The following is a 13,492-nucleotide window of genomic DNA, read 5'->3' as shown; positions in this document are numbered from 1 at the left end:
TTGGCATACATGTAACCAATCTTGTGTTCTGAGATGCCAAGGATCTTGGCTCATTACTCAGCTTAATAAATGTAATTTTAAAACTTAGACTACAGTATAAAATATACTTATATTGTGTGTGTATATGTGTATATACTGTATGTATGTGCCACTGGTACCATTTTAAAAAGTGGTTTAGGTTTCTATCTTGTGGTCATAAACTGGAATTGCATTTAGCCCTTTTTTAAATATCAGTCAAATTAAGTCCAGCAGAAAAGGATATATCAGGACATGTGACAACCTGCTAAACTGTGATTCTAAAGTTATTTGTTCACAATGCAAAAACTTTTTTCTTGAAAAACTGGATCCCTTTGACCCTGATTTCTTTAGTTCTCATTCCATATATAACAGGATTCACCGTCTGTGGCAATATTAGACCAGCAATCGTAATGAATTTTCTTAAGTGAGGAGAAATATCTTTTATCCTGTATGAGATGATCGTGAAAAGACCCAAACACTCAAACAAGATAAAGACAACTAGATGTGTACCACACGTCTGCAGAGCTTTACTTCTCGTGTCAGAGCTTTTGTTGCGAAAGCAAGCTATGAGGATCTGTAGGTATGTGTACAAAATCAGACCAACTGTTATCACCTGACAGACAGCTGTCAACAACAGTCCATACATGTTATTAATGGCCGTGTCTCCACAGACCAACTGAAGCAGGGAGGGATTGTCACAAAATGGATTGTTAAGGTAAGACCTACAGCGAGGCAAACGCAGGAGGAGAATGAAAAGCATGGCTATCAGTGTCAAATTAGAGAGCCAAACCAACATGATGATCTTAATGAGGTGAACGTTGCTCATAATGGTAATGTATCTCATTGGCTGGCAGATAGCAACATATCTGTCATATGCCATGGCAGTCAAGATGAGGACCACAGTAGCAGCATATAGATGTATAAAGAAAGCCTGAGTAATACAAATGGAGAACGACATGGTCCTGGTGTCAAACAGGAGCTCCCGCATGATATGAGGGAACAGGCAAGTGGAGCCTATGAGGTCATTAATAGGCAAATTTAACAGGAGAATGTACATCGGTTCATGAAGACCCTTATTGTTTATGATTGTGAACAGGAGGAAGGAGTTGCAGAACAATATAATTATATAATTCAGAGTGGCAAAGACAAATGCAACAATGGCCTTCTCAGGAGACAGCTCAAAGCCCTGAAGAAACAGATCAGATGACACATTGTAGACATTGCCAGCTGAAGACATGATATCATCCTAAACAAAGTAGAAAAGGGCAAATATATCAAATATTACAGCTCAACCAGGTATACTATGGGTAAATATGTAATATTTAAAATACTTACAACAGATTCTGTACATTTAGAAATCCTTTGCTCTTCTGCATAAGATATGGTGACAGTTATGAGCTGTCAATAACATGACACTTACTTAGTGTCTGGTTGATTGACCGAGCAGTCATGCAGCAACCGGACCTTTAACTAGTGTGTGCGCTTTTATCTTGGGTCTTTTATACTGTCTTTAAGTTATCCGTCTATGTGGATTATAAACCTCATGAGGGAAAAAAACCACTATGACAATGATATCAACAAATCCTTTTTTTTTTTTTTTTTAATTAGATGAATCAATGAAAGAGCATGGCTAACTGGAGAACTTTGTCCATTTCTAAGATAGCACAACTAACTGGAGAACTTTAATGTTGCTTTTAATGTTTATTTATTTAAAAGAGTTATCTAAATGGGATCATTTGGGAAAGGGCCACGGTCTTTAAAAAGTTTTACAAATTTGTTGACATTTTTAATGACACATAACACATTCATTGCATTTACACAGTTTTGACCAGCAGGTGTCACCACTGATCTAGGCTATATGACATCAGTGGGCATCACCAGCAATTAGAGTTTTAAGGGCTTTCAAAACAGTAAACAAGACGTTTTGTTTCTCCTATCACTAATGTATGGTGTGGGTGGCTCCTGAATGTATTTCACCATATTGAAGTGATGTGACCCCCGCTGTGTTTCACAAAACGCCAAAGAGAATCCTCACGCTCATTGGCTGCTGCCTCTATAGATATGCTAGTAGCAGCATAGTGTTGTCTGGCAAAGCAAAAAGGAAAAACTAAACTATGGAATACACTTTTATTGCTTTACCAGCAGAGACAACGACAGAATCAGCTGTAAAACTAAACAAGTGATAGGAAGTCGAATAAAGGTAAAAAAAACGAGCATAAACATCTTGGAGAGTAGCCAACTGATGCTCATAATTTAGCCGGGGTTAAAATAAATACTGGATATTCATGAACCAACATTTCAGACAGTACATTAAAGGCGCTCTAAGCGATTTGACGCGTTTTTAGGCCCAATTTTTTTTGTCACATACCGCAAACATCTCCTCACTATGCGCTAGCTGCCTGTCCCCTGAACACACGGAAAAAAAACGCGGTCTCTGTAGTCGCCACAAGCTCCAAAAACTGCAATAAAAACAAACTGGTGCAGCCTGGACCACTTAACATAATAAACATGCTCCAGCTAATAACGAAAAGCAGCGTCAATACGCAAGCTACTTACATTTTAAATGCGCGTTCATGACTGTTTCAGGAAGCACGGAGGGGAGGACCAGGAGGAGTAGGAGGGAGGGTCTAGCTAGCCTCTGTTTTGTTTGACAACACTTCGAACGTCAACAGGAAGTTACTCCGCTCAGAATCGCTTAGAGCGCCTTTAATAAACTGTTATGGTTAGCGTTGTATTATTTAAATATTTGCTGCATAGGGTGACCACCCGTCCCGCTTTGCGTTGTACCGCACAGCATTTTGACTCCTTGTCCAGCACGTCGCATATTGAGAAAATGTCCCGCATTTTCATCAGTCTGGTGGTTTTTAATTATAATATTTAAAAAAAAAATGTGCATGCATTCTTTTGCCTTTTTAAGAAAGCATTTTATTTATTCTTTTTGCTGCATAGTTTTTCACCTATATTTAACAGCGCTTCGACCAATGTAAGTAACATCCCGCCTTACACAAATACAACAGCCGTTTTTTTAAATCCTACCCAATGGTTGAAAAGAAAGGAGTAAACACGGTCATTTGTTGGTTGTGACGGCTGAGTGGAGCGGAGTTGGACTTGGTCCGAACTGTTTAAAAAATAGGGTGACCGTGGTTGGTGGTGACCATCTGCAGACCGGTTTTTGGTGTTCTGTCCCCCGACTGGAGCTGTCCCTGGAAATGTCCCCGTTTTACAGCTCGTTCAAAACGACATTGCAAAAAGCCCGACGAGCATACAGCAGCCTGCTGGAGAAATTGTATAGTGATCATGTTCACCAACAGAGGGCGCTGTGCAGCTACTTGGTCGCGCGCGCGAGCCGCTACTTCATGAGGAACGTAATCTGGATCTGGACCAGAGCAAATAAGCGCCATTATAGTCAAATATCAAAATAAACAGCGTTATCGGTAACTATACTAACTATTCATACTGTTTGTATGTTTTATAACAGAGCCTCAACAGGGTGCGAGATTGTTTTGCACAATTTTAAACGTCCACAAAAGTTCCTCAGTCACAACACAGCAATTTCCACACACACGTCTACGTACGTGAAGGTAGTCTACACTCAGATAGCCTATGTATAAATAAAAAATAAAATAAAATAATACACGTACTTTGTGCTTAAAATGAGTCTATTTTAAAATAATAGATAAAAATAGTTAAAAGTTAAAACAGGTGTAATTTCTGTATCTTTTAGTAGCTAAAAACAGCTTGTGAAACATAATATTAAATGCAATAATGTTAAAAAATATTTGTTAAATGCTGTTAAATATTTTTCTTATAGGCCTATTTATGTTGTTTTATTTTTGTAATGTAATGTGCTCTTGTAAAGTCATAATTCTCTTTGCTATAACAGGCGTATTGTTTTGAACTGCTTTTACAGTGTTTACTATTAATCGTGTAAAAGCACTTAAAATAAGTGTATTAAAACCAAAACAAAAATCCTAATAATAAAACTAAATCATAATTATTAATGTAATAATAGCCTATAAGGAACCAACAACAATTAAAAACAAAAACATCAAAAAATGTATTGTCCCTGTTTTTTAAATATATAATAACAAATGAGATTTTGGTGATATTTTGACCACTCAAATAGGAAATGTCCCCAGTTTCTATTCACCTAATTCAAAACTAGTTATCTGCATGATGCCTGCTGCCTTTAGGGTCAGTGATGTTTAATTTAAATTACATGTAAAATAAAGACATGTTATGTTACATTATGATGTAATGGTGTTTTCTGGAAGCGACTAAAGAACAAAGTAATTTTATCATCTGAAAGGCAGAATAAAAATGTTGTTATTAAGTTAGATAGATATTATATAACAGCTTCAGGTTGTGTTTTAGTGTTGGTAACATGTCCCACATTGTCCCACACAAACTTAGTAATTGTCCCACATTTTGTTTGTTTGATGGTGGTCACCCTATTGCTGCAGTGTCATTGATTGGAAGAACCTGTTTAAAAGCTCTGGCATTACACATCCTCATATTGCCACCAACTGTAGGCTACTATCAAGTTTTTCCTGAATGGAATTTCAGACTAAATGTTAAAATGGAACAGTCTTCACTCCAATTGACATGTTCCCTTTCATGGGAACATCGACGCTACGTCCAATGACGCAATGGGAACCCTCTGCATTTTGTGTTCGTGAAGCACCTCTGTATCCAACCAATGAGAAGACGTGACGTCTGAGGCGGGTGACGTCACGGACCAGGAAACTATAAAGCATACCCGGAACAAAGAACGCTAGCTTCTGTTGTCTTCAGCAAGCGCTATCTGTATCTTGTTTGTCTTATTTATTGTTGTCTGTCCAGTTATATTACACAGTGATCTCTTTGTCTGAGGACAAGAGTTTTCCAAGCACAACATAAAGACATATATATATATATATATATATATATATATATATATATATATATATATATATATTATAATGGCGGAAAAGAAGCAGCAATTCACTAAGTGTGTTCATCCCTGTCCTCACTTCATCACGGACGGGGATACACACGAGATGTGTGTCAGATGCCTGGGAGTTGAGCACACACAGGCAGCTCTCGAGGGAGCACTGCGAGAGGCTCACTCTCAGAGTGCTGCTTTCACGCCGGGCGCTCTTCGAGGAGGGCGCCGCGGCGAGTGTTCCCCGCGGGTCCGGTCCCGCCGCTGCTGAGGCTCGGCGCAGTCTGCACTCGTGGGGTTCACAAATAGATCTGGCAGAGGGGGGAGAGACGGGCCCAACCCTATCGCTCCCCTTACCTGCTGGACCCAGTGTCTCTCCTCTGGCGGTGGAAGCACGCGCTGCGGTTTCTTCCCCCCCGGAGGGAGACACAGACACTCAATATATCGACACTCAATATATCGATATATATATTGATGTGGAGGGTGTCGAAGGGGATGAGGAACCGCCATCCTCATCCCCAGCTTATGAGGAGCTGTTGGAGGTAGTGACCAGGGCAGTTGAAAAGCTAAACATTGACTGGCCCGCGGCAAAAACATGAGAATAGACCCAAAAGCAAGTTGGATGAAAGATTCCTTCCCGCTCGGTCACTACCCCAGCGTCGGGGTCTGCCGTTCTTTCCCGACCTCCACACCGAGGTGTCGAGGTCGTGGAGAAGACCTGTACAATATCGTGTCTTCAGCCCCCAAACGTCACTGTACAGCAACATCATGGGGCTGAAGCACCACGGGTATGGGGCGATGCCTCGGGTAGAAGAGACACTTGCGAGCTATCTCTCGCCCGAGTCTGCGTCGTCCCTCAGGACCCCGACGTTGCCCACCAAGCCCTTAAAGATAACATCTAATTTGGTGGGCAAGGCTTACTCGGCGGCGGGTCAGGCGGCGGCGTGCCTGCACACAATGTCAATCTTGCAGGCATACCAAGCTGATCTGCTGGGGGAGATAGATGAGAGTGGGGAAGCAACATTCGACGCTATCCAAGAAAAACGTAAAGCAACAGATCTAGCTCTCCGGGCCACCAAGGAGACGGCCAAATCAATAGGCCGCTCTATGGCAGCCCTGGTGGCCACGGAGAGGCACTTATGGCTTAATTTATCGGATATTAAAGACAAAGACAAGAATGTTTTGATGGATGCGCCGCTGTCTCCTGCTGGCCTGTTCGGCGACACAGTTACAACTGTCGTCGACAGGTTTCAGATGCTTCTCTCACGGGCTGGGGGGCGATCATGAGTGCTCGCTCAGCTCAGGGTCTTTGGGAGGACCATCAGCTCTCCTGGCACATAAATCGGCTGGAGATGATGGCGGTGTTTCTTGCTCTGAGACACTTCCTCCCAGACCTGAGGGATCACCATGTGTTGGTCCGCACGGACAACACTACGGTGGTCTCGTACATCAACCATCAGGGGGGTATGCGGTCTCGCCTATTATCAAAGTTGGCCAGCCGCATCCTCCTCTGGTCCCAGGGAAAGCTCCTCTCTCTGAGAGCAGCTTACATTCCCGGGCGGTTGAATGTGGGGGCAGACGCTCTGTCAAGGCAGAGTGCGAGACCGGGGGAATGGAAACTCCACACCGAGGTGGTGGAGCTAATATGGAAAACGTTCGGTCGAGCTCAAGTCGATCTATTTGCCACAGAGGAGTCAGCTCAGTGCCCTCTGTGGTATTCCCTGCAGCATCCAGCACCTCTATGGCTGGATGCTATGCTACAGACGTGGCCGAGGCTGCGCCTGTATGCATTTCCCCCAATCTCACTGCTCCCGGGAGTTCTGGAGAAGGTTCGCCAGGAGAGGGTCGACCTAATATTGGTGGCCCCTTACTGGCCGACCAGAATATGGTTCTCGGACATAATGTCTCTACTTCACGGCTCGCCTTTGGAGCTTCCTCTCAGGCAGGACCTCCTATCGCAAGCGGGCGGCACGATTCTCCATCCCCGCCCAGAAATATGGAAACCGTGGGCCTGGCCTCTGAGGGGGCAAGGCTCATAGAATCTGGTCTCCCAACCGAGGTTGTGGAGACCATCCTTCACTCCAGAGCTCCCTCCACAAGGAAGCTGTATTCATACAAATGGAAACTGTTTGCTACATGGTGTGGCCAACATAATTTGGACCCTGTCCAGTCTCCAATCAGCTATGTGCTGCAGTTCCTTCAAGAGAAGTTTTCTGAAGGTTTAACCCCTTCAACACTAAATGTGTATATCGCAGCCATTTCGGCTTATCACAGTCCTGTGTGGCTCTTCAGTGGGTCGAGACCCCCTAGTTATGTGCTTCCTTCGTGGCACGCTCAGGTTGAGACCTGCGGTGCGCACAAAAACCCCGACCTGGGATCTGACTATTGTGCTCCAGGGGCTAGCTGAGGCTCCCTTTGAGCCAATAGAAGAAGTATCAGACAAATTCCTGACACTAAAAACTGTCCTTCTGTTGGCAATTTCATCCCTAAAAAGGATTGGTGATTTACAAGCGCTGTCAGTCGCTCCATCATGCTTAGAATTTGCGCCTGGTATGATTAAGGCTTTCTTACACACCAGACCGGGTTACGTCCCAAAGGTGCCATCGAGGGTCCCAGGTCCCATCGTACTCGAGGCGTTCTGCCCGCCTCCATTCACAAATGTGGATCAGGAAAAGAAGAATCTGCTTTGCCCTGTGAGGGCATTGGATGCTTATGTCCACAGAGCTGCCCTGTGGAGAAAAACAGATCAATTATTTGTATGTTATGGGTCCACGAAGAGAGGGGGCCCAGCATCTAAACAGAGGATGAGCAAGTGGGTGGTCGAGGCCATCTCACTCGCATACAAAGCAGTGGGACACCCATGTCCCTTAACTATTCGAGCTCATTCCACTAGAGGTATGGCTGCTTCCAAGGCTCTTTTATCAGGAGTTTCCTTAGACGATATTTGTGGTGCGGCTGGATGGTCATCCCAGCACACCTTCATCAGATTTTACAATCTTAACCTGAATGTCACTCCAGGTGCTATAGTTCTACAAGATAACAGCCAGGCACTTGGTGATACGGCGTAGTTGGGACAGCATTCCCATTGCGTCATTGGACGTAGCGTCGATGTTCCCACGAAAGGGAACATCTCTGGTTACGAGTGTAACCCTTGTTCCCTGAGTAAGGGAACGAGACGCTACGTCGCGTTGCCGTACCTCCTTCATGCCTGGAGCGCTCTTGTTTCAGACAATACTCAGAAGCTAGCGTTCTTTGTTCCGGGTATGCTTTATAGTTTCCTGGTCCGTGACGTCACCGCCTCTGACGTCACGTCTTCTCATTGGTTGGATACAGAGGTGCTTCACGAACACAAAATGCAGAGGGTTCCCATTGCGTCATTGGACGTAGCGTCTCGTTCCCTTACTCAGGGAACAAGGGTTACACTCGTAACCCGAGACGTTTTCCATCTGACATTTTTCCCTTCAAACAAATGTGCTCATTTAGGATGTTTTCACTGGATAATGTGATGACTACTGCATAAATATTATATTCAGTGTTGACAGCTTATGAAATTAACAAATTAACAAAATTAAGTTTATTAGTATGGCTCCCATGATGACACCTGTAGTGTTTACCTAGCTTTGATGACTAATGATCCAAAAATAAGTTGACTATTAGTTAATTAACAGCTGAACATAAGTTCACAAATAAAACACATTCTTATAGTTATTTTTTGGAATGAATGTAAAAATGCTTAAAAACACTAACTTTATTAGATTTAAAGGTACACTCTATTTAAAAAAAAAAAAAAAAAAGGCTAATTTTCCAACTCCCCTAGATTTAAACTGTTGAGTTTTACCATTTTCGAATCCATTCAGCTGATCTCCGGGTCTGGCGGTACCACGTTTAGCATAGCTTAGCATAGTTCATTGAATCTGATTAGACCATTAGCATCTCGCTCAAAAATGACCAAAAAGTTTCAATATTTTTCTATTTAAAACTTGACTCTTCTGTAGTTACATTGTGTACTAAGACTGACGGAAAATGAAAAGTTGTAATTTTCTAGGCCGATATGGCTAGGAACTCTACACTTTCATTTCGGCATAATAATCAAGGAACTTTGCTGCCTTACCATGGGTGCAACAGGCGCAATGGTATTACGCACCACCTGTGACCATGGAGACATTTGTGAGAGACACTGCATAATATCATTGCGCCTGCTAATTTTAAGTTTGTTCAACTTAATTAACTGTCTTTAATGTAAATTAGCTTAACTTGCTAATACTTGGTAAATTCAACTTGTGTTTTTTTAAGTAAAGAATGTTGAGTAAATAAATATAAATTAAAAATAAATAAATATAAATATATAATATATATATATATATAAAAATAACTCTTCGTCTGAGGACAAGTATTTTTTGTACACCCAAGCATATACATTCTATATATATTCAAGACACATAATGGTGAGCAAACAACAGTTTGCCAAGTGTGTTCATCCCTGCCCTCACTTCATCACGGGTGGGGATACACATGAGATGTGCGTTGTTTGTTTAGGAGTGGAGCATGCCAAGGCAGCTGTCGAGGGAGCTGTCTGCGTGCATTGCAGAAAGCTGACTCTCCGAACACTCTGTTCTCGCCGGGCGCTCTTTGATAAAGATAAGGACGGCACCGCAGCTAGTGTTCCCCACGGATCGGGTCACGCTTCAGAGCTGCGGCTTAATTCGTGTTGTTCACAGATGTATCTGACAGAGGGGTTAGAGACGGGTCCAGCCTTATCTCTACCCTCACCTGTCAGACCCAATGTCTCTCCTCTGGTGGTGGAAGCACGTGCTGCGGTTTCTTCCCCCTGCTTCATCTATCTAGCTCTGAGGAGGTGAATGTGGTGAGCGTCGAGGCGAGAAGAGAAGAGACGAGACGCTTGCGAGCTATCTCTCACCCAAGTCTGCATCGTCCCTCAAAACCCGACGCTGCCCACCAGACCACTAAGAACTACATCAGCACTGGTGGGCAAAGCTTATTCGGCAGCAGATCAGGCTGCAGCTTGTTTGCATACAATGTCAATTTTGCAAGCTTACCAGGCTGACCTGCTGGGGGAAATAGATGAGAGCGGGGAGGCTAGTTTTGAAGCAATTCAAGAACTTAGGAAAGCCACTGATCTATCTCTCCGGGCCACCAAGGAGATGGCTAAAACAATCGGCCATTCTATGGCAGCCCTGGTGGCCACAGAGAGGCATTTATGGTTAAATTTATCCAATATCAAAGAAAAGGATAAAAGTGTGCTCTTGGATGTGCTGTTGTTTTCCCTGGGCCTCTTCGCCGACTCTTTCGAGGGGTTCCAGGAAGCCAAAAAGCAGTCAGCAGCCTTCCAAAAATTGGCCTTCCAGAATGGCTGCCTCAAAAGCTTTGATCTCGGGGGTCCCCCTCAATGAGATATGTGATGCGGCTGGGTGGTCCTTTCAGCATACCTTCATTAGGTTTTATAACCTTGATTTGGGCATAACAGACAGGTACTTGGTACTATAGCATAGTTGGGATTGGGTTCCCAATGCATTCGACGCAGCGTTGATGTTCCCATGAAAGGGAACGTCTCGGGTTATGTCTGTAACCCTAGTTCCCTGAATAGGGAACAAGACACTGCGTCGCTTAGCCATACTCCCTTCACGCCTGTGAGCGTCTTGCTTCAGCCAATCAGAAGATGGCGTTCTTTGTTCTCAGGAGTGCTTTATAGTTTCCTGGTCCATGACGTCACCCGCTCTGACGTCCCGTCACCCTATTGATTAGATTTCACAAGTGCATCAAGACGTAATCACGCAGAAGTGATCCCAATGCATTTTACGCAGCGTCTCGTTCCCTATTCAGGGAACCAGAGTTACAGACGTAACCTGAGACGTTTTACATACAAGTCTAAATCATAAACATTTTAAAGGCATTTCATAAATGCATATTTAACATCTGACAGAAAAAGTCTGACAAAAGTAAAAGACGCATTGCAGATGAGCATATACTCTAGTGTTCCAGATGATGACTTTGCTTCCTGATTTATTACAAATATACTGTGAAATTAATTATATGTGCAATGCACCTAGCTGTCACGGACAGAAGGTTAGGAGACAACAGGTTTGCAGTTAGGTGGTATTTATTTGACAAACAGCAGGTATATACAGATGAGCAGGTGAGTGATGGTAAATTGGTATTTGATATGGTGAAACAGAAGTGGTAATACTGTCCTTTTCTCTTGCAGGTAGATGACTCGTGGTTGCCAGGGAGCAAAGTGGTGGAGTGGACTCACGGAGACGGTAGGGAGACAAACACACAGATATGTAGCACAAAGATTGGGAAACACGCTGGAGTGGAATAGATAAGTATTTCACAATGATCAGGAGCATTGGAATGTTAGTCCTAGTATCAACAAGACCAGAACATGAACTGAGGTGAGTGGTGTGTATAAGTATCTGGTGGTGATTGGGTGATGATGAGGATCAGGTGCAGGTGAATACTGAATGGTGGAGTGAGTGCAGGTGTAGGCCAGGGAGGATCATGGGAAATGGAGTCCAAAGCAGACGGGAACTGTGACACTAGTAAAGCCATAATCAAGACATTAAGAAACAAAGTATATACTTCTAATTATTGAGGTTATTTAATGTTTTAAAATTATGCATTTGAAAATATTTAATACAGTATTTCAAAGCATGCAAACTGCAGTTCAGATCACTTTGTCATGTCTCATGTGAAATATTGATCTGTGAAGTAGGTCACTTAGTTAGAATTTAATGTGTGCATGCTAAATAGCATCACCCATTTCCATAGCAAACCTTTTTTAAAAAGAGCACAAGTATAAATCAGATGACTACGGTTGACGCAAACAAAGAGCTTTTCAAAAGCACTTGAAGCATAAGATGCCTCCTCTAATTTGACTAATTTATTTTATTGCTTTTTTATGTGCTATATTATTAAGTTATAATAATTTGACTTGATGTTAACACTTAAATTCACTAATGATTGTAATTTTACTATTCTACTATTTTCTATAAATCAGCTTTGCATATTCTGGTATGCAATCAATTTATCAATTTCTAAGTACTCTGTACTATGTGGTATGAGCTAACTTACTTGCTAAATATAAGGAAGTTGGTTTCCTTAAGTTTGGTTTCCTTGCCATGACCCATAATTCTGCTTATAGTAAAACAAATGAACTGAAACTCAAATTCAAACCCCCAAATAAAAAGGGTGCATACTTAATTTCATGTATAGACCTATCATATTTGAGAGCAGAGAGCAAAACAACGGACAAAATAAAAAAATTTCTCCTGAAATGGTTAGATTATAATTCACCATTGAAGACTATAATGTTACAAACAAGCAAAAATCATGCTCCAAAGTAATAATAATAATAATATAATTAGTTTTGCAGATTACCTCAAACTGGACAACTATAATCATTGATGAGTCCTTACTGTGAGCCATTTCTCCACTTAGGATGTAAGGCCAAAATTTATACAGGACACAAAATGGTTTGGAGAGTCAGACATTTCAAAGAACATATAAGGTATGTTTTGCATGCTGGGCCCAGCATGGGATGCTGGTTGCTGGTTTGCTGGTCCCCAGCATGGGAAGCAGGAGTGCAGGCTGGACCAGCACTGTATAAGCACTAATACCGGCTCTAACCAGCATAAACCATCCTGGGGCCAGTTGCATAAACTTAGTCACTATATTAAGACTGTGTCTTAAGAACTAGTTTGACCAACCTGCAGTTAACCAAGGGGTAATCAATGTTATTTTTCCAATTCCAGTTACCATCAATCTACCTTTTTATGTAACAGACTTTAAAAAATTAGGACCACTCTTCATGAAAAACATTAGTGTCTTAACTTTTAAGACTAGTCTAAGTGGTTTAAGCAACCAGCCCCTGAACCATTATATATGCAAATAATGCACTTAGCAAAGCCATAATCAAGAAATTAAGAAATAAAAGTATATATCTCCAATTTATCAAGGTTATTTAATGTTTTAGAATGATGTATTTGAAAATATTTAAAATGCATACAGTATCTGAACTATTTCTCAATAAGCAGCAGAAGGCAATATACTCAAAGTGATTCAGGACAAACTGCAATTCAGATCATGACTCATGTTAAATATTGATCTGTAAATTATGTCGGCTCTAAACCAGCATAAACCATCCTGAACCAACATGAATTCATGCTGGTTTAAGCTGGATTATTCAGCAGGGAAGGAACAAAAGACACAGCACTGCCACAGACTAGTAGCACTGTTGCATCACAGTATGAATGTACCTGTCTAAAGGACAAATGATTTACAGAATGGATGGATGGAATAAAACAAAAGACATTATAAAATCTTACAATCTTAAAAAGATAATACTTTTTAAATAGATTTTTCTATTATTCTTGCAGTTCTATACATGCATATTTGAAAGGGTTAGATGCAAAAATAATTCTGTATCTAACAATATAATGGTTTTAGGAAGTTAGGGAACAAATAGTTTTTTAGTAATAATAATCTTTCTTTCTTTCTTTGTTTCTGTATCTTACATAAAGAAGTGATTTC

At 41.8% G+C, this 13,492-nt stretch overlaps 1 protein-coding gene across 1 annotated transcript; it reads right to left on the bottom strand.

The window, feature by feature from the left end:
• On the bottom strand, positions 1 to 1,497 carry LOC125249357 (putative gustatory receptor clone PTE03). Its single transcript, XM_048161638.1, has 2 exons — positions 1,354 to 1,497; positions 1 to 1,264 (listed from the first exon to the last, which is right to left on the bottom strand). Exon 2 carries the CDS (start codon positions 1,253 to 1,255, stop codon positions 311 to 313), a length of 945 nt encoding a protein of 314 aa, XP_048017595.1. The 5' UTR covers positions 1,256 to 1,264; positions 1,354 to 1,497; the 3' UTR covers positions 1 to 310.
• Positions 1,498 to 13,492: the final 11,995 nt, after the last annotated feature.

This window comes from Megalobrama amblycephala, linkage group LG16 (assembly GCF_018812025.1).
Source record: "Megalobrama amblycephala isolate DHTTF-2021 linkage group LG16, ASM1881202v1, whole genome shotgun sequence".
NCBI lineage: Eukaryota > Metazoa > Chordata > Actinopteri > Cypriniformes > Xenocyprididae > Megalobrama > Megalobrama amblycephala.
This window is presented reverse-complemented; position numbering and strand designations above follow the sequence as displayed.

What these genes read in the sequence shown, in the direction of transcription:
- LOC125249357 (XM_048161638.1), bottom strand. Translation starts at nt 1,255, where the DNA reads ATGTCTTCAGCTGGCAATGTCTACAATGTGTCATCTGATCTGTTTCTT.